At 35.0% G+C, this 21,484-nt stretch overlaps 2 protein-coding genes and 1 long non-coding RNA gene across 18 annotated transcripts; 2 read left to right on the forward strand and 1 right to left on the reverse strand.

The window, feature by feature from the left end:
* The first annotated feature begins 1,713 nt into the window (after positions 1–1,713).
* On the forward strand, positions 1,714–6,366 carry LOC141679246 (uncharacterized). 16 transcript variants are annotated; one of them, XR_012558085.1, is made up of 12 exons: positions 1,714–2,101; positions 2,553–2,600; positions 2,697–2,759; positions 3,206–3,245; positions 3,536–3,644; positions 3,735–3,773; positions 4,043–4,144; positions 4,305–4,366; positions 4,437–4,538; positions 4,710–4,814; positions 5,197–5,339; positions 5,860–6,366. It is a non-coding gene; the product is annotated as an uncharacterized LOC141679246 (long non-coding RNA). The 16 variants fall into 16 exon arrangements; XR_012558084.1 differs by lacking the exon at positions 3,206–3,245 and having other exon boundaries at positions 4,635–4,814; XR_012558082.1 differs by lacking the exon at positions 3,206–3,245 and having other exon boundaries at positions 4,693–4,814.
* A 5,638-nt stretch (positions 6,367–12,004) lies between these two features.
* On the forward strand, positions 12,005–12,793 carry LOC141717995 (uncharacterized). Its single transcript, XM_074520323.1, has one exon. It carries the CDS (start codon positions 12,005–12,007, stop codon positions 12,791–12,793), a length of 789 nt encoding a protein of 262 aa, XP_074376424.1.
* Positions 12,794–18,188: 5,395 nt separating this feature from the next.
* On the reverse strand, positions 18,189–18,629 carry LOC141718003 (secreted RxLR effector protein 161-like). The gene has a single exon (XM_074520332.1). It carries the CDS (start codon positions 18,627–18,629, stop codon positions 18,189–18,191), a length of 441 nt encoding a protein of 146 aa, XP_074376433.1.
* Between the last annotated feature and the right edge of the window lie 2,855 nt (positions 18,630–21,484).

The raw sequence follows: 21,484 nt of genomic DNA on the forward strand, positions 1-21,484 counted from the left end.
TATTTTTATAATTTTCTTTTTTTGAATAAAAGTTGAATGTTTTAATTTTTATTCAGAAAAACAAAATTGTAAAAAAAAATTGCAGAACTATACTTTATATACACCTTAAAATTTCTTTTCGGATACTCTCTAAAAAATGTAAACAATTGAAAGGGACGGATGGAGTACAATATTATATTGTTGTTGCAATACATGGCTTAAAATGTTGCTATAGGACCTCTATTTCATCAACATCGGATGCAACGCTAAACATTTGCATTTTCATTCCGATAAGTTCTACTGCAACATAAATAGCCTATAAGGCATTAAATTTTTGTGATTACCATAGCCATTCTATGGTGTAGTGTAATAAATTAAGTTAATCAAAATAAATTTTCATTTAGGTAGGTCTTACTTCTTTTGCACGGTCAAAACCTCTACTTTCAAATTTTAAGAAGATTATAAATGTTAAGGTTGCATTTGTTGAGTCTCAAGTTTGCAAGGTTTACAACCTTAATATCAATTTTGAAGAAATTAAAACAAAAGTTGCATAATAGGTTCCACAGTTGCAAATCTTATTTTTTGAAAATAAAACATAAAAAGTGTAATTTTAAAAATAAATTTAAAAATGATATTATTTTCGTTTATTTTTAAAACATGTATTATTTTAAAAAAAAACTGAAATTTTTATTATGTAAAAATATTTCAAACAAATAATTAATAATATAAAATCTCACAAGATCCCAACAAAATTCTAAATAATGTATCTACTGGATATATATAGACACAAAAATCAAATCTAAAAATGTAATCCAAAATGATGTGATATTAATGGCCCATACTTTTTCATTCATTAGTCATTGCATCCTCTCTCTCATTACATTCTCTCTATACAAACTCACTGCTATCTCTGTCTGGTTGCCCTCTTTCACTATATTTGTTCTCGTACTCTAGGCTAGCTAGCTATATCAATACCATCCCCTCCCACTACGCGCCTTCTATCACATAATTATGTGATGTTGCCGTAGATACTGTTGCAGTAACTATATGATAATGTATCATACTGCAACATGTTTTAATTATGTTAGCATAGGTCTCGTAAAGTGTTGCCAGTACATATATTAATAAAAATATTCAATTTTTTATTAAAAAATAAATAAGTAAATGCTGATGTGGCAGAGATGGGTCCCCACACTGCTGACGTGGCAGGTGGTCCCTGCTGACATAGCAGGTGAGTCACTGCATGTGGGTCCCACCTTGCTGACGTGGCAGGTGGACCCCTGCTGACGTGGCAGGTGGCCCCCATGTGGGCCCCACTCTGCTGAATAATAATTATTAAAAATTATTAAATAATAATTTAATTTTAAAATTATATATATATATATATATATATTTAAATTTATTTATTTATCAAACAGTAAGAGGTTTGAAGATAAGTTAATCAATGGTATTAAATATTAATTAAGATTTGTTTTATTAAACTTAAACTTTATAAACTTTTTTATGTTAAACTTGAAATGAAGATTCATTTGACTTCACAAAAAAGATTAAATCGCATAAAACTATACAAGTAATTAATATTTTTTGAAAAAACAAAATATTATTAGATAAATGATTATTACATAAATTTTTAAATTAAATACTAGTAAAAATATATACTTATTAAATTTAAATTTATTTAAAAATATATAGAAAACAATAATTTAAACTGAAAAATAAGAGTACACATCAGAAATTGCTGGAGGTGAAATGTTGGAGCCGCAAAAGACCGGCTCATTTTTTTGCTTTATCTTTATTAATCTGCTCCGCCGCTCCTTATCCACCCTCTAGTAACTCACCTCACCCCTATCTCTTTCTCACCACAACGGCGGTCTGACTCCTCTCTTCAATTTCACCTCTCTTCAATCTCAGCGCACTCTCTTTGCTGCCTTACCTTATGTTTAAGACTCAATTGATTAAGACTTCTATTAGGGTTTTTTGATTTTTTTTTGGGTTCTTCAAATCACCGCTTTGATTTTGAGTTCTAAATATGGGCTTCTTCAATTAGGGCTTTTATTTACATAAATTCAACTAATCGCTCTCTACTTTTATTTGCAGGGCTTCTTTGGGTTTTCAATTTAAGGTATTTTAGCTCTGTTTTTATTGTTTTAGTTTTAATTTGATTCTTGGTTTTGTATCTTGGTCTGAGTGTAAATTCTGGTTTGGCTTTGACATGATTTTCAATTTTTGATGGATTTATGCTCTATATCTCTGTAACTTAACTAGTCTAATGTTATTATATGCTCTTTAGAAAATTGAATCCAATGTCTGGTGTAAAGTTTGTCCAATATTTTGACTTACTTGTTCACTTGTTTTTGTTCATATTTGGACAAGTTAATATTTATTGTTTATGGATTTTTAGAGTTAAAGGATATATGTTGTTTTTATAAAGTTATTGTTCTGTTGTTCATTGCCCTGATTTGCAAGGCTGTATGTACATATTAACAACTGTATATGTTTTGCATTGAGTACAATTATTTAGGGGTTGTAGAAACTTATCATTAAAAATTACAAGTTTGATTTATATACCCCAGGGAGAAGAACAACCTGAGCACACAGTGTTTCATCAAGATATTTACCAGGTACAAAATATAATAAACAATAACTAAGGAGCATTATTAATTTACACCATATTTAGCAACTAGTACATAAAATTAATCAAGGAAAATCACCTGCAGTGTGGACATGAGAAGTCCCATGGCATCTACTGCAACATACTGCCCATGGTTTATCTAGGAAAGGTATAATAGCTCAACTGTCTTCAAATGTGGCTATTTTATCACGTGTCTTATTGGTTACTATCTAAAAGGAACATGAAGCTAATAGAAACAGTGCTTTCAAGCCTGCAATTAGGTAACTCAAGACAATTTAAAGTCGAGACAGAACTGTAAGAGTTGAGAAAATTTTTGGTGATTAAAAGGAATAAATAGATGTAGGTACAAAATAGGTAAATACTTGTTATTGTAAGAAATACCTATAATGATATGTAAATAACCAAATAACAACAATACCTAGAACAATTCCAAAACAACTGAACTACTTAATACATTCATGGAAAACCCAACTTTTTAGGCTGAAAGAGATATAATATATGTACAAAGCATCATGCTCGTATGTATGACACTTGGCAGTACTTCAATTCTTTCTTTGGAATGTGATTAGATGTTGATTTATGTACTGATTGTAGGAGAAGTATGGCAGTAGTATTGCTGGTAGCAGAGAATTTGGTAATCTTTTGCAAATTAAAGGATTGTGTATGTGATTTTCTTTATATATTATGTTGAAAGGCATCAGGCAGACCTTCATGTTACAGAGTATGTGGGATTATAATATTATTCGGACGATAAAGCGAAACTGATATTTAGTTAAATTAATTTTTTATATATGCATGGCGATTCACCGTGGCACTTCTCATAAATGCAACATTTGACTAGTGCAGGAGGCACAAAATTTGCAAATTGCTTCATCTGTTCACAAACTTTTTGCTAATATAGTTTATATGGACTCTTGGTGTCAGTGAGAAAGAGTCAGGGTGCTATGATGTGTATGGTTTAGATGAAGAACTCCTGGAAATGGTACCCAAGCCAGTTCTTGTAGTGTTGTTTCTCTACCCCTTAACGTCTCAGGTTTGTTGTTTACGACATGGAAATGATTTCCCCTATTTGAGTCTGGTTTACAGGATCTTGGTTTAGATTTAACATGATATCCTTTTGCAGAGTGAACATGAGAGAATACAGCAAGACGCGGTCACTAAGGTCAGTCTCATAAATCGTCTTTTTAATCGTGTACAAGTGGCAATTAAGATTCTTTTGAAGTTTATAACTCAGAAACTAAATAATTTGTTTAGTAAAATTGTCTTTGCATCTTATTAGATGGCCTTTTGTAACTGTATTTGCTCCGAAGAAGGGGAAATCGAGTGTGGTTATGTAACTGCATAGGGATCTTTTAGCATAAAAGGCATATGCTCATTTTCTTGTTCTTTTTTGTTAAATAGATGAACAGTTATAGTGTTATAATGTTTCAGCAAATAGAGCTATGTCTGCTGAGGCACGGTTAGCAAAGGTCAAGGTGGATTCTGATTTTATATCTCCTTGTGATACTTCCATCCTTTATCCTACTGACGGGGGTAATATGTGAAGCTAGTGTTTAACTTAACTTTAAATGCAGTGCCTTCTTTCGAAATTGTATTGACGTATTTGCATTATTGATCTGTCTTGTTCTATATTTTCTACGTACCTCAAAAATTTAGTTTCTTTTATTTTGTGATTTTAATCATTAAAATTTAGATCCACCACTAATGTTGGTCGATTTTCCTGGACTGGAAAAAGGAAATCTTGATGATTCATTGGTGAGTTTCTGCATTTGACAATAAACTGGATCTTTTTTCTTGACTTGATGACTTTATATTGAAATTGCAGATGGTTATAATTTTCTGCTAAACGGGCACAAAACATATCTTCTGCTAAAGCCTTGGGAATTGTAAAGGAATTCGATAAATTAAATAGTCCAAATCAGATGAGGTATGTAAATCAATTAATTAAATTGTTCATTTACATCTCACATTTGCAACTTTTGGTTAGGAAAATTAAACTTTTGATACACTATGTTGAATGCAGGAGTTCTAGTTATGTGCTTACATAACTTGTACTAACGTAATAACACAGATTTATCTAGTGAACTTTACTTTACAGGGAGATGTCAAATTTCTGAAGAAGTATTGTATCCCTGAAGTAATTGAACAGTGTAGTGCTGAACACAAGGCTTATGCAAGCCAAAATATTGTAGTTGATAACAAGGTAAAATAGACCCAATCCAGATAGATTCTCTTGCTTCGGATAGTGTTTTCTTTTCATGTGGTCTGATTTACTTGGTAAATCTTGAGCAGTTTTTTTTAAAATGGTCAAATCTTTTGGGTTTTTATTTCTGCATTATTTACATGTCCTTATTTTTAGTTGCATAATCATTTCTTATCTTAGCTGAATATATACGTGAAATTTCTGTGATGTAATACTTCTATGAATAAAGCATGAGTATTGTTTTCACACCTTTCTCATCCAAATCTTGTTAAACTGGTGGGACAATCTCATTGTCTTCTATACTGCAAGAAAGGCAATAGTAAGTCGGCCTTTGTGTCTTTAACCAGAGTCTGACAATCTCATTGTCTTCTGTACTGAGCAGGAGGATGCTCTATGCTGCCACTTCCATGGGAAATACGCTTAAAGATTCTGATTGGAGCTGCTAGAGGTCTGGCATTCTTACACGCAGCAGAAAAAAAGATAATATATAGAGACTTCAAAGCCTCAAATATTTTACTGGATGGGGTAAGTATAAATAGTACAGTAGGTTGGTTTGTCCGTGCCAACAGGGGCATAGCCAGTAAAACCAATTACTCGGGTCAAAAAGTCAGAAAATAAATTCAAGTATATTTAAATAACTAATATATAGATATAATTGCAAGACAAATTGTAATATTAATAATATATAACTAAGTACATCAATTCCATAATTATATTACAAGCAACAGAATGACAAGTTCAAATTAGGCAGAGTGACTACATAATAACATCCATTATATTTCATTTATCTTGCGAATAGAGAATTAGCTAAGCAACTTACTTTATTAGCATAAACATATCAATTTTTTGTCTGGGAATCCTGATTACTTTAGATTGTGACTTTTTGCCATATTTGAATAGTAGAATCCTGATTAGTATTTTTACAGTCATTCACCTAACTGTTTTTTTCCGATAGTTCCTATAGTTTGCGACTTTGCGTATTATTATTTTATGTCATACAACATAGCTAATCAAGTCAGTAACTAATGTCGGTAATCAATTTCAGCATTGTAAGCAGGAATTCCAGTGTGCTGAATTGAAAAAAATATCAGAACCAATTGAACATGCTTTAAAGAGACAACAGCGTGGATTGGATCCTGATTCTGATAATCTATCAATTATCATTGAGTCCCTTAGTTTGACAACTGACCTGAAAGAGAGTATTGAATTAGAAAAGGAAAGGATGAGAGCTGTGACTAATAAAAGCCAAGGGGATATAGATCTTAGTAACTAGCTGGTTCGTGGCAGAGCAGTAACAAGATTCTACAGAAATGGGTAAAATGGACGTCAAATTTGTTAGCACAGCTGAAGAATCTGAAATATGTGCTCTCTTTTTTCCGTGTTGCTAAAGTAGCTGCCAGATTAATGGGTTAAGTTAATTGTGATTCCTGTATAATAGACTTGTAATGTTTGTAGATTAGTAGATTAGTTCATCAGTACTGGTGATATTGTATTGTGTTTCTGTTGACTTTGATTGGAAAAAAAGTTCTATATAGAACTGGGATTTAATGTATGGAGAAAGTATATTTCAAATTTTGTCCATTGTTATTGTGTTGCAATAGGTATTAAAAATGTTGCAAATAGGTACTAAAAATTGTTGCAAAAGGGCCATGTGTCAAGCTGGACCCACATGTCAGTGGGCCCCACATGCCCGTGTACCCCACCTGTCAGTATCCCACATGTCAGTGGGCCCCACATTTGCCACATGTCAAAAGCCACGTGTCAAAGTGCCATATGGCAGTTCATGTGGCAGTCCACGTGTCAGTTTGACCCCATTTTTTTTGCTATGTCATTGCTTTTTTGCAACATAATTTTTGGTGTTGCCTTTGATAAGAAAATGTTGCCTTTGAACCCTAAGCCAACGCCAAAAATACTAACATCACAAAAGTGTTGCCGTAGAAAATTTTTGGTCTGTTGCAACATTTATTTGGCCTGTTGCAACGTTTGTGGAATGATGTAGAAGGCCACTTTTGGTGTAGTGTCCTTTACTGTATATACATAGATATACAATACATTAATCTCTGGGAAATCTTTTGTTCGTCTCTGAAAAAATTCAAATTATGATTGGATGAGTATAACTTACTATCCAGTGAGGAGGACTGGTCTTCTTGGTTTTAAATAAGGTTTGCATTTGAATTGGAATTCCCCATCTCTCAAACATTGTTATGTTTTACAATTGTTTCTTCAGAAAATGATAAAAAAGGAGAAATATTTATGAATACTTTTTGATAGAGATATTAAAATGTACTTTTTGATAGAGATATTAAAATGATAAAACAAGAATGTAAAGTAGTGATCTTATTACTTTGCATACAAGAAACAACTTAAGTACAAGAAAACTAGGAAACCAACTAGGTCTATAAACTAGGAAACAGAAAGCAACAGAGAGTCCTGAAAATGTTCCACTACTACTTCTCAGGCCTGACTTATTCAAACTACGTCCATAAACTATCAAAATATTACCGACACCTCACACTACATCACTAGACTCCACATCTCAGACACCATAAATTATTAACAAAGTTTAGATTAATCCAACAAGCACCCCCTTAATCTAAACTTCTTTATTAAGACTCTTCACCCCAAGAAGCTGTCTCATACGTTCAAATTTGACAATTGACAATGCCTTATTCAGCACATCAGCACGTTGTTCCTCTGTTCGTACGTGCTTCACAACAATCTCACCCCGTTCCACACACTCCCTTATAAAATAAAAACGGATATCAATATGTTTTGACCTTCCGTGAAAAACAGGGTTCTTTGCCAAGTCTATGGCGGACTTATTATCAATGTATAATACCACAGGGCCAATGTGATTTCCTGTCACTTCCTTCAGCAAGTTTCTTAGCCAAATCCCTTGACACGCTGCAGCCGTAACAACCATGAATTCTACATAAACATGAAGATGGAGTTGGCATTGGGGAAGATGATCCTGTAAATCTTCAACAAGCCATGCAGAGTCCTAAATTTCAAAAGTGGATTGATGCCATGAATGAAGAGATGCAATCTATGAAAGACAATGACGTTTGGGATCTTGTCGAGTTGCCTAAAGGCTCAAAACCTATTGGTTGCAAATGGGTATTTAAAACCAAAATGGATTTGAGTGGTAACATCGAAAGATATAAGGCTCGTCTAGTCGCTAAAGGATTCACTCAAAAGAAAGGTATCGACTACAATGAGACTTTTTCTCCGGTTTCCACGAAAGACTCATTTCGAATTTTTATGGCACTTATGGCTCATTATGATCTAGAGCTACATCAGATGGACGTAAAGATGGCGTTTCTCAATGAAAACATTGGCGAGACAATTTATATGGTGCAGTCAGAAAACTTTGTCATTGGAGATCCAAAGACTATGGTATGCAAATTAAAGAAGTCCATCTATGGTCTCAGGCAGGCTTTTCGTGAATCGTATCATAAATTTCATCATGTAATCACATCATATGGTTTCGAAGTGAACTTGGTGGAACATTGTGTATATCACAAGTTCAGTGGGAGCAAATTTATCTTTCTTCTCTTATACGTTGATGACATCTTACTTGCTACTAATGATATAGGCTTATTGCACGATACCAAGAAATTTCTCACTAATCAATTTGAGATGAAGGATCTTGGTAACGCCTCTTTTATATTAGGAATTCAGATACATCGAGATCGCTCTCGAGGTATTCTTGGATTGTCACAAAAGAGCTATATCGAAAAGATCCTGGAAAGGTATGGCATGAAAGATTGTGCACCAATGGATACACCCGTGTCTAAGGGAGACAAATTTAGTCTCAAAAAGTATCCTAAGAATGAACTTGAGATAAGGGAAATGCAAAGGATACCATATGCATCGGCAGTGGGAAGCCTAATATATGCTCAAGTTTGTACTCGTCCTGACATAACATTCATTGTTGGAATGTTAGGAAGATATTTGAGTAATCCGGGAATGGAGCAATGGAAAGCAGTGAAACGAGTCTTACGATATTTAAAGAAAACAAAAGACTATATGCTCACATACAGGAAATCAGATCATCTAGAAATCATTAGATATTCAGATTCTGACTTTGGAGGATGCAAAGATGAAAGAAAATCTACTTCGGGCTATGTTTATCTCCTGGCTGGTGGAGCGATTTCATGGAGGTCTGCCAAACAGACGCTCATAGCTTCATCCACCATGGCTGCAGAATATATAGCATGTTTTGTGGCATCCAATCAAGCTTTATGGCTGCGAAACTTTGTCACTGGTTTGCGTATTCTTGATGGTGTTGAAAGACCATTAAAGATATTTTGTGATAATAAATCAGCAGTGGAGTATTCAAACAACAATAGGAGCACTACAGATGCAAAACATATAGATATTAAGTTCCTAGTTGTTAAAGAAAAGATTCAGAGTTGACAGATTTCGATAGAATACATTGGCACTAACTCCATGATTGCGGATCCGCTCACTAAGGCGTTAACACCTAAGGTCTTTCACGAGCATACTACTCATATGGGTGTTACCTTATGTGATACTTTGGTTTAGTGGGAGTTTGTATTTTGGTGTTTTATATAATAAACATTGAGTTGTTTATGTTCTGCAGAATACAGTTGATGGAATTTTATTAAATGTCACTCTACTTTTGTTCAATTTTCTTATTGTGGTTTAACATTGAGTTGAGAAAATTGGAATCAATCTCGTTAGAGATTGCCTAAGGACTAGTTGGAAATAGACATTATATAGATCACATTACATGTAATTTCCATGCCACTTATCCATGCATTGATTCATGTCGTTGAATATATTTGTGTGGTGACCCTGGAACGTTTAGTCACGTAAAATTTTTGACGAATGCCGCCAGAATCTCAAACATATATAGTAGACGGACCAAATTGTTTTGGTAAAATCTAAGGACGATAAATAGCATAAAGTTGCGCACTAAAGTTTTGTATAATTGATCCTGGATGCATATGAAGCCCAAGTGGGAGATTGTTATTATTATTTTTAATAATAATAATTATTTTATGGGCTACATATAAATATATCAATTATATTTGCTATTTATTATATTGGATTAAATTAAGTGATCAAATAAGAAAACCAATTAGATTTTAATTTATTGTATGGACCTAATAAGTGGATACCTAATACCAGGCCTAATTAAATTATAATGGGAGATTTAATTAGGTGGTATATAAAAAGAGTTATAGTCCCCAATATATCAAGTACACGTAACGACTTATCTTCTACCCATCACAGAGAACCATTGAGAAACCCTAAGGAGTACTTGGTTGAGGAAGACAATAATCAAGTACATTATACAGATTCAGATACAGTTACGATTATCGCCTTATGGATTCAGGTACGCTTCCGTCTTCGATTTAATCTTGATAATTAGATATGATGATTACGGTCCTTGTCTCTATTTTAGAGAATTATGTGTTTATAGAATTATTAAATTCTATCACAGACTACATAATTTTATAGAACTTGACAGTGACATAAGTGATATGTTTTTTTACAAGGTCACTGGGTCACCCAAATTTTTAATCATCTACATGATTTTGTAGAACATGATATGTATAACAATGTTCTTATTTAAGCATATTCTCATAATTCTTTATGGAAATACATATTTTTCTTATTGTTATATATTTTACTTACAAGCACATGTATATTGAATAAAAATGTAGAATAATTCTAATTACCACACGCTTATAATATTTGTGATATTTTGAATATGATTTTTGTCTCCCGTTAGAATTTTAAGAGAATCTCAAATCATGTGACAAAATAATTTTTTTCGATAAGTCCAATTAATTTCACGAAATGAAATTTGGATGACAAATTAGCTTAGTCAAAAATTAGAATTTGGGCACTAAGTTCAAATTTTGTCACACACTTAAATTGTTGTCATAAATTTAAATCTCTTCCAAAGTTTAATTCTTATGAAATTTTAATTTGAAGATAATGAAAGGATTAGATTAAATATTATAAGATTATTAAAATTTAAGCGGAAAATAAAAAAAATTGACGTTATTCAGATCTAAAAAACAAAAAAGACATCTTATGAAAGAAAGAAAAGAGTAATATGAAGGAAATTTCATGCATACCTTATCTTATTGAAGAGAGAAATCATAAAAATAAACTATATTCGAGTAGCCTAAGATATTTTTACTACACTTCATATCCAAAGGAAGCTCACATCGTGATGGGTAAAGTAGTCCGTAATTAATTAAAAATTGAGCTATTTTTTGGGTGAATGTATCAAATTAGTTTTATGATATGAGAACAAGTTAGTAGTTGAATAACTGCCAATAAAAAATATGTCAATTAGGAAGGAGATACATGCGAGCGAGTAAGTGTTAAAAAATTCTTGTAATTGACCTTGGAAAACCATTAGACAAGAAAGAAATGAGTAAAGAAAGTAACAAAACATGCTGCATGATCTCAATAAATTTCTGACCCGCCATATTCTTAGAGAATGCTATCATTCAATCTTGATTGAATTACATATTGTCAGAATTAATCAAAATATTTGTTTCATTTTATTTATTTCGTATGAATAAGTCAGCTAAGCTGGAGAGTTTTTAGGAGTTTGATTTGGTCTAGAAGTAGTGGAGAATAAGTAGGAGTTTAGTAGAGGTGGTAGCTATTTTCTAGGCATTTTTGTAGTCATACAGAATGCACTTAAAACCTGTTTTCTTTGTTCTTGTTTTGTAAGTCTCAGTTGTAATTTGTTTTTCAGAAGTTTCAATATTAAAACCGAGTTGCAGCTCAACTTTGTTATTCCTTATTGTGTGTGTATTTCCATCAATCTGGTATCAGAGCCACATTGTAGTGAATACAAAAATAGATGTCTAAGCCAGCAACCATGGAACCCAGCAAAACCAAAGATAACTCTGTCAGCCTAAACTACCCAATGTTAACCAAAATAAACTACACAACATGGGCTCTAAAATGAGAGTATACGTAAAAGCTTATGGCGTGTGGGAAGCTATAGAACCTAAGGACCCTAAGGTAGTTGTAGAAGAGAGAAGAGATAGTTTGGCGTTGGCTGTGATCTACCAAAGTATTCCTGAAGATGTCTTGTTGTCACTGAAGCAATAAGGACGGTGTGCCAAGGTGCTGATAAGGCGAAGAAATCCAGGGCTCAAATGCTCAAGGGATAGTTCGAGACACGGAACATGAAAGAAATAGAGCCACTCGATGATTTTTATATGAAACTGAACAACTTGGTTACTAATATTCGAGTTTTAGGGGAGAACATGGAGGAGACTTATGTGGTTAAGACGTTGCTGAGAGCAGTTCCATCGAGAATCCTACAAATAGCTTCTGCGATGGAACAGTTTGGGAACTTGGAGACGATGTTTGTCGAGGAGGTGATTGGTTCCCTGAAGGCACATGAAGAAAGAACACGAGGACAAATCGAGAGCAATGATGGCAAGTTGCTGTTGACAAAAGATGAATGGAGAAAAAGGGAAAGCACAGAGAGTCAGCTTTTCTTGACAAGAGAAGAGTGGTTGAAGAAGACAGGCAAGGATGGAACTCATGGCTCATGGGATAGCCGTGGCAAATCTATGAATCGTGGGATTCATGATAGAAGCAAACTGAAATGCTTTAACTGTGGTGCTTATGGGCACTACGCTTCAGAATGCCGTAAGCCACGACGAGGAAAAGAGAAGGAGCAAGAATCTGAGGTGAATCTCACTCAAGTTGATGATGATGAACCTGCACTCCTAATGGAAGAGTGCAGAGGTATGACAAGAGTCCTCGTTCTTTTGAATGAAGTAGGAGTAACATCACCAATGGGACAACAACATAAGTACAAAGGAGACATAAGTGTTTGGTACCTGGATAATGGAGCCAGTAACCATATGACCGGAGAACGCTCGAGATTTAAAGATTTGGACGAGAATGTGCACGGGCAAGTTAGGTTTGGAGATGGGTCAACAGTGTGCATTAAGGGCAAATGATCTGTAGCATTCAAATGCAAAAATGACGAGGAACGTATTTTAAAAGAGGTATATTTTATTCCCACACTTTGTAACAATATAGTAAGTTTGGGACAATTGTCTGAGGTTGGAACAGAGTAATTATTAATGAGGATTTCCTGTGGGTGTATGAGAAAGATGGAAAGTTATTAATGATGGTTAAAAGGTCGTCAAATCGCTTGTACAAGTTAATAGTTCCAGAAAATGAGCCTGTGTGTCTGTTAACTAAAGCAGAGGAGAACACTTGGTAATGGCATTCGCGCTTGGGACAAGTAAACTTTCAGGCAATGAAACTGATGGTTACAAATGATATGGTGTGTGGATTGCCAACCTTGAGTTTACCAAAAGAAATTTGTAAGGGATGCTTGTTGTCTAAACAAGTGCGAAAATCATTTCTTGTACAAACAGACTTTACGGCAAAGGAACGACTTGAGCTAGTACACGGAGATTTGTGTGGACCCATTTCACCACCAACACTTGCTGGAAACAGGTACTTTATACTACTTGTGGATGATTACAGTCGAATGATGTGGGTCTTTATGTTAAAGACAAAGGATGAAGCTCTGGGTGCTTTTAAAAGATTCAAGGCGATAGTTGAAAAAGGTTCGAAATGTGAGATCAAGACTTTCAGGACTAATCGGGGAGGAGAATTCTTGTCAAAGGAGTTTGAGATGTACCGTGAATCTGGAGGAATATAGAGGCATTATACAGCCCCTTATTCGCTGTAGCAAAATGGGGTCGTAGAAAGGCGAAATCGCACTGTGGTGGCCATGGGAAGAAGTATGTTGGAAGAAAGAAATGTTCCAGTGAGGCTGTGGGGAGAGGCAATATGTCATGCTGTGTATGTGTTGAATAAGCTTCCCACCCGAGCTCTGTCAAAGATGACACCGTACGAGGCATGGACTGGAAGAAAGCCTCACCTTGAACACATATAGGTGTTTGGCTGTTTGGGTTATATGAAAATACCCGCAATACATGTCAAAAAACTTGATGATAAGAGCAAAGTTGTGATTTATTTGGGAAAAGAACCAGGGAAAAAAGCTTTCAGACTTTATGATCCTGTTGAGGACACTGTGCACGTGAGCAGAGATGTGCATTTTGAAGAAAAGAAGGGGTGGTCTTGGGGTAATAATGAGGCAGAAAGTGAATAAATGCCAGGCCCATTTACACCTATTGACTATCAACCGAGCTCGTTGGAAATAACTAGAAATGAGGGATACAATGAAGAGGATTCGCAATTAAACTCCAGGTCAAGTAATGCAAGTGACAACAGAAGTGAAATAAAATTTGGCACCATGGGAAGCTTAAGTGGAAGTAACTCTAACAGTTCGAGCAGCTTAAGTGAGGCTAGCAGTGAACCTCAGAATTTCAGATCACTAAGGAACATTTATGATGAAACTGAAAAAGTGGAAGCTGCAGATGAGTTATTACTATCAGAAATAGATGAACCTGTTACGTATGATCAATCAGTTAAACAAAAAGCTTTGAAATTGGCAATGCAGAACGAAATTGAGCCCATCAAAAATAACAAAACATGGGAACTTACAGAGTTGCCTGCAGGCCACAAGTCAATCGGCTTAAAATGGGTGTTCAAAATAAAAAAGAAATATAGAAGGTATGGTGGTAAAGCACAAAGCCCGGCCCGTAACGAAAGGTTATGTTCAAAAGTACGGAGTGGACTACGAGGAGGTCTTTGCACCTGTTACAAGGATGGAAACAGTTCATTTATTACTTGCATTGGCTGCCAAAAACGAATGGGAGGTTCACCACCTCGATGCGAAATCAGCATTTTTGAATGGTGAATTGTTGGAAGAGGTGTATGTGTCTCAACCAAAAGGGTATGAAAAGGAAGGAGAAGATCATAAAGTTTATAGATTATTCAAGGCACTCTACGGAAGATAGGATGTTTCCACATTAACACTTTTAATAAATCACAAAATACAGTTTATTCTTAAAGAAGATAAGATGTTTTCATATGAATCTTCCAATCTCAAAAAAATGATAGAATATTCTCTTACCCATATCAACCCAAAATGTTTTTCAAATTTTTCTCTCTTCGTTTTTCCGTGCCCAACCCCTATTAACTAGATCTTTTGCCCGGGTTGTGTTTGTATCCGCTGGTCTCTTCTTCTCTTTCTTCTTTCATCACCTTACTTCACTTCTTTCATCACCTTTTTCGGCCAAACACTCCGTCTTTTTACCATCCCTCTTCGTTTTCTTTACTCCCCACTCCCGTAGGTCTCTATTTTCACCCACATTTTTTACTCTTTAGTTCTAATTATGTCAAATGACAGTTCTTTTAGCTTTAACTCCGGCGAATATGCAATGATGGTTGGTATAGGTCATGACCACAACTATGACATAGCAGCCATTAACAGAACTATAATCCTTGAAGATGTGGACTTGAAAGAAGTTTTTCCAAATCCTAGAGGGGTAAATTCCCATGCCCTCTTGCGTAGAGATGGTGGCTCCATTCGCCTTGATGGTGGTCCAAGTGACAACACAGTGAGCTCAAAAGGGAGGGCTATGGGAGGTGATGGTGGCTTACCCCCAGCTGAGATCTTGGGGCTTCAAGAAGTACAACATGTTGGTAATGGAGGTCTTCTTGAACAACTTGATGAATCTCGAATTGTTTCAAATGGTAATACCTCGGAAAATTCATCAAGTCCTTAGAAAATTTACTTGATAGTTTTGTTGTGAGAAATGGAGTTTTGATCCTAGTGGGTGAACACAATGTTGTTGGTGGTACTGGGAGCCCCGGTGTTGTGGGCAATGTGGTGGAGCCTGTGGAAGAGTTGGAAGCCGAGGCGGCTGGGGGGATTGTGGTGACTGCAGTAACTGGCACCACTGTGGCCATTGCTGGCACACCAAATCCTCATCAAGGTGATTGTAGTAAAGCAGGGGGAAAGAAGGTTTCTTGGAGTGATAAGGTCAAGGAAGGAATCCCAACTACAACTCCAAATTTCAAGCATAAAGCTACTTTTGTCACTAATGAGGATGGTTCCTTGACCATTATTCCTCCCAAAGAATTTCTTGTTCAAGCAAGGCAGCAGTGGAACACTAGCTGCATTGGCCATTTTATTGGCGGGAGCTTTGAATTCAAATTTGTTCATGATAGGGCCATGAATCTATGAAAAAATAGAGGACTTTTACATGTTTTTTATAATTCAAAAGGCTATTTCACGTTCAAGTTTGATACGGAGGAACACATGAAAGGAGTTCTAAATCTCAATTCTATACATTTGGCAGGGCGAGTTCTTTTCCTTAAACCATGGATGGAAAGTACAGAATTTAAATGTAATGTTCTTTATAAGGTGCCATGTTGGGTCAAGTTAGGGCTCCCACCTTCCTACTGTTGTTCCGGTTCTGGAATTACCATGGTGGCTGAGCTCCTTGGGAAAGTTATCAAGTTTGATGAAGCAACTTCGAAATTCCTTCCAATGAAATTTGCTGGAGTGTTAATTGAGCTTGAGTATGGATCTCCTAGGCCACCCTACATGATCGTCCCCTATTTAAACAGCAAAGGGAGGGAAGATAACTTTCGAGTTGAAATCGAGTATTCACAATTGCCATATTCATGCTCCCTATGTCAAGCAATTTGGACACTCTTTGGCACGTTGCCCTGATGATCCCAATCGAGAGATACCAAAATTCTGATCACAAGGGAGTGTTAATAATAGGAAGGGTGGTAAGAACAACACTAAGGTGCATGAGGCCGAAGCTGAAATGGAGGAGAATGAAGAAAATCTTAATGAAGACTATGTCCATAATCATTCTTTGGTTCCATACGTGGTGGGTAAGTTTTTGGGTTGTGATGTTACTTTAGATGAGGATGAGATTTTGAGACAATGTAGGAAGAAAATGCAACACAAGGAGATGATCTTGAAAAGTTTGATGCAGTTGAGACAACAGTTGTTATGGATAATGAAGTAACTGGGGACTTGATTGTAGAGTCCCATGTTGAGTCCCATGTTGAACCCCAGGGTACAGTACAACCTATGGCTGGCTTTATCTCGCCTGGGCGTCGCTCAGTCGCCAAGCACACAGGACAGGCTCTAGAGAGCTCTAGGACCATCTCAGCGTCTAAGCGCCCTTGCAGCCCTGCGCACCTGATCCCAAGCGTGCACACCGTTCGGTCTCCGCTAACAACTCCAGTACCCGTTCGAGCAGTTAGTGCACCTCAACCTCAAAGATCCCAGGAACATCAGGATCCCATTAATGAGATCTCAACGAAAAATGCCTTTGATACTTTGGCTCATTTGGAGGAAGGTGAAATTATTACTCACTGTGATGCCATCAACAGGAAAGGTAAGGGCAAAATCTCAATTGTGCTTGGCCTTGAGACACCCAATCCCCCTACTGGTACTCCACCTCGATCAGGCAAAGTGGGGACCAAAGAAAAGAAGGTTACATCGAAGAAAGGTGTGAGAGTGGGCTAGTCTAGAAATGGAACATTACAGTGGTATATAGGTAGATATTATTGGATTGACAAACACAAATATTTGTATTTTTAAATTTTCCCCTACTGTAATTGGATCTTAAGTCTAAAAACTTGGCATGGAGTTAGGATTTAGCGCTGTCATATTGTCAAATTTATAACCGTGAATTTATCATAAACATATAGCCAAATTAGGAATTTAATAGAAAAATTCACGTGTAAGTATAATTTTTTGATGGACCAAGAAAATTACTTTTGTATAGAATTTATATATTTAGATCTAACACATCCACATGCACTGACATATTTTACAATCCCACTATCTAAGATGATCTAAAAATGCTTAGGGTATCGTCATTTGAACTAGGCATATGATTACATCATGAACTATTAACTCATGTCGGTTTCCCCTGAATCTTCTATTGATGAAATATAACTTTTATAACCCTGATTACAGTAACATATATATATATATATATTATATGTGTAATATTAAAATGAGAGAGAAACAAAATGTTAACTCATGATCTCATTAAAAATAAAGTTGCTAATACAACGTATATAACTAAGAAAAACAAACTGGAAACCAACTACAACTAAAGACTAGGAACACACTCCTACACGAGCTCCACTACTCCAGCACGTAGCCAAGACTTATTTAAATACTCCTAAAAATGCTCAATAACATTTGCAGTACTCCCAGACCAGTTCAAACTGTAACACTCAGACAAAATAAACAAATAAAAATAAAAAAACAAGTTTAGATTAATCCAACATACACCCCCTTAATCTAAACTTCCATATTCAGATCCTTACCACCAAGAATTTATCGCATACGTACGAACTTAACTATTGACAGTGCTTTTGTGAGAACATCAACATGTTGTTATTCGGTTCTCACATGCTTTATGATAATCTCCCCACGCTTTACGCATTCCCTTATAAGTAATTGGGAAAATCAATTTGTTTGGATCTTCCATAAAAGACAGGGTTCTTAGCTATGTCTATAGCCGATTTTTTGTCAATGTATAGAACCACATGACCTAGATAATCATTTGAGACTTCACGTAATAACTTATGCAACCATTTCCCTTGGCATGCCGCTACTATAGCAGCCATGAACTCAGCTTCACATGAGGATAAAGCAACACATTTCTGCTTTTGTGACACCCATGTTATCACACTTTCATTTAAGTAAAACACCCCCCCAGTGGTGCTTTTCCTATCATCAACATGCCTGGCGAGATTACTATCTGGGAAGCCTGTCAGCACATTATTTGCACTGTCCTTCGAGTAGATTAAACCATAGCTCATTGTTCTTTTAACGTAACGCATTATCCTCTTAGCAACATTTAAGTGCAGTACTGTTGGTTTCTCCATGAAACGGCTGATGATTCCCACGGCATAAGATATGTATGGCCTTGTGTGGACATGGTATCGAAGGCCTCCCACTATGCTCTTAAATTCAGCAGAGTTCACACTCTTCCCTCCTTCATCTTTTGTAATTAATTAGAGCTTTGGGTTCTACTGAAAACTTTGTAGGGTTACATTTTACCATGCCAGCTTTTTCTAAAATTTATCTAACCATTTATTGTACCTTCTTTGCATGAATTACACAATTTTCAAAGTTCTTTGCATCTAGTGCAAGAGTTTTTAGTGTTCTAATTAATTTGACATGCATAGTTCTTCCCTTCTACAATATTTTTGGACTAGTATATTATATATCTAATATAGCAACTTGCACTTCCATGAAATATTTTATTCCATCTAGATGCCATGTCAATTCTGTTAAGCCTCCGTCAGTTCTCCGTTATCTCATGCTTCATATACTTGTACGACCCTTCAAATACTAAAGTATCTTATAATCTACTATCTTTTATTGAAATTCTAAAGAATACTAAAGTATCTTATAATCTACTATCTTTTATTGGTCATAATATTTTTCAGACAATAGTAAGTGAAAAGCTACACAGTTTATATACTTGACATTAATAACACAGGCAATAAGGATGTTTCGGTACTACACATGTTTCCGGTTATGCGTGGATGTAAAAAGTAATAAGTTAGTAATAACTCAAGATATGATTACCTCTTTATCTCCATCTATAACATCTGAGCCAATTTACAAGATATGGAAATTAGTTCACAAGGCTTTAACTTATTCATAGAATCATAAAATAGATGGGGAAAAATGTTTTATATGTTAATATAACCAAAAAATCTTGATTAACTATACTGCAACGAAAATTTACAACAAGATTTCGAATAAGCGAATATTTTTTCCAAATGTGTATTCTATCAGGTGGCAAGATTAGTTCTCAAAATGAGTTTCTAAAATAGGAAACGAATGGTTGGAAGTGGAAGAGATGAGCAGATGAATTTTATTAGACTTAAAAGGTAGTAATTAGAGAAGTCTTTAGAGTGTAGACCATAATGTGGAGGTTAATTGTAAGAGCCATGTGTTAAGTTCTTGAATCAAAGACTTAACAAAGATAAATGCTATTGCCACATGAACTTTCATAAATAAAAACATAGTCCCTTAAGTTTATAAATATTACTAAATAATACTAGGGAATTTGTTTCACATCAATCCAGAAAATATGTATATTTTTCGAAAAGTGTTTCACATCAATCCAGAAAAGTGTTAAAGTCTTTCTTTCTTTTTTCGAAAAAATGTGCTACGATTCTATAAGCAAATACAAATGTAGTAAAAATTCCCGCAGGAAATTCTATTCATCACGACTACATTTAACTTATTTTATATGTACGCATTTCCTAAATCATTCCTCTAAAAATATGGGTTGCGAGACCCCGGAAGAAACCTGCATAAATGTTTTGCTCTTTAGGTTAATTGGCAAATGCAAACTGGCGAAGACTGCATATGTAATTAGTTTCATGCTTAAATGGCTTTGGAAAAAAATAATATACAATTCCAGGTTTATTTTTAATATCTTATCATAACCTCGTCTTTTTAAAAAAGAAATTTTTTACGTGATGATGCACACTAGATTTTAACACTCTAGAGTTGCTTACAAAGAAGCTTGTATGTGAGCAAACAAATGATGGACAAGGTAGCTTCCCGTTGGATAGGATGGCTTCGAAAAGTAACTAAATATTGGGCGCGATATTAATGGCTGACACAATGGCCCTGCAAAAAAATTAAATAAAATTATCAACCGACTTACAAAAAATTGAAGACTTAGATATTTAAATCATAGGAGCAATAAAGATCTTGGTTATATTGAGTATTACCCATAAGTGAAGGTGGTGATCTCTGGAGATGTGAAGAATATCGAACAGGATCCTCAAAAGAAAAAGGTGGTAGTGCAGGGGGCATGAACGGGGATTAGTTCGAAGTGGGGGCAGAAGAATCTGAGGAAGATTTTTGAAAAACATGGTGAACTGAATCATGTTATGAATATCGATGTTGAAGAATTATATACTCCAAGTTCAGCTAAGGTTGATGCAAAGGAAGATGATTCGGAGGATGGAGAAGAAGTGAACAATGATGCAAGCGATGCAGATGGATATGATGTTGCAGGGGCCAACTGATATTTTATGTTTATGTCATCCGCATTTTGCTAGCTAGCTAGATTACTTTTGTTTAAATTCGAACGTGAATTTTGTTTAGTTCTTCGTGTATGCGACTAAATTTACTAGCGAATTTGGTTTAGCTAGCTATTGTCATTTTCTATTAGACTTAAACTGAGATGTTTGTTCGATGATGTTACGACAGCCTGAGGGCTGCTTTTAAATTGGTCATGTTACCTTTGAATGATATTGCTTGTTTTGTGACGTAAAAAAATGTACGGCTTCCTTTCTTTACAATAAGATCCTACTATTTTTTTAAAAAAAATACTGTTATAATTGTATCCAAATATATTGCCATTAACAACTACATCAACTATAAAATATTAAAATTGTTTAAAAAATATTGCAATATTTGTCAAATTTTATCTTAAACTTTATTGCAGTTGGACCAAATAATGTTGCCTTAAGGTGGTTATTTTGCTGACAAAATAGTTTTTTTAATAGTTTAACTACGTTGTTGTAAAATACATTTCATTGCTAAATATTGTTTATTACAATATTATTTTATTGTAGCAAGACATGGCTTAAAATATTGCTATAGGACCTCTATTTCGTCACCATCGGGTGCAACACCAAACATTTGCATATTCATTCCGATAAGTTCTACTGCAACATAAATAGCCTATAAGGAATTAAATTTTTAT

Source organism: Apium graveolens, chromosome 1, assembly GCF_009905375.1.
Source record: "Apium graveolens cultivar Ventura chromosome 1, ASM990537v1, whole genome shotgun sequence".
In the NCBI taxonomy this organism is placed as follows: Eukaryota; Viridiplantae; Streptophyta; class Magnoliopsida; order Apiales; family Apiaceae; genus Apium; species Apium graveolens.

Excerpts from the sequence above, each read along its gene's own strand:
- LOC141717995 (XM_074520323.1), top strand. The coding sequence starts at position 12,005 with ATGAAAGAAATAGAGCCACTCGATGATTTTTATATGAAACTGAACAAC.
- LOC141718003 (XM_074520332.1), bottom strand. The coding sequence starts at position 18,629 with ATGGAGAAACCAACAGTACTGCACTTAAATGTTGCTAAGAGGATAATG.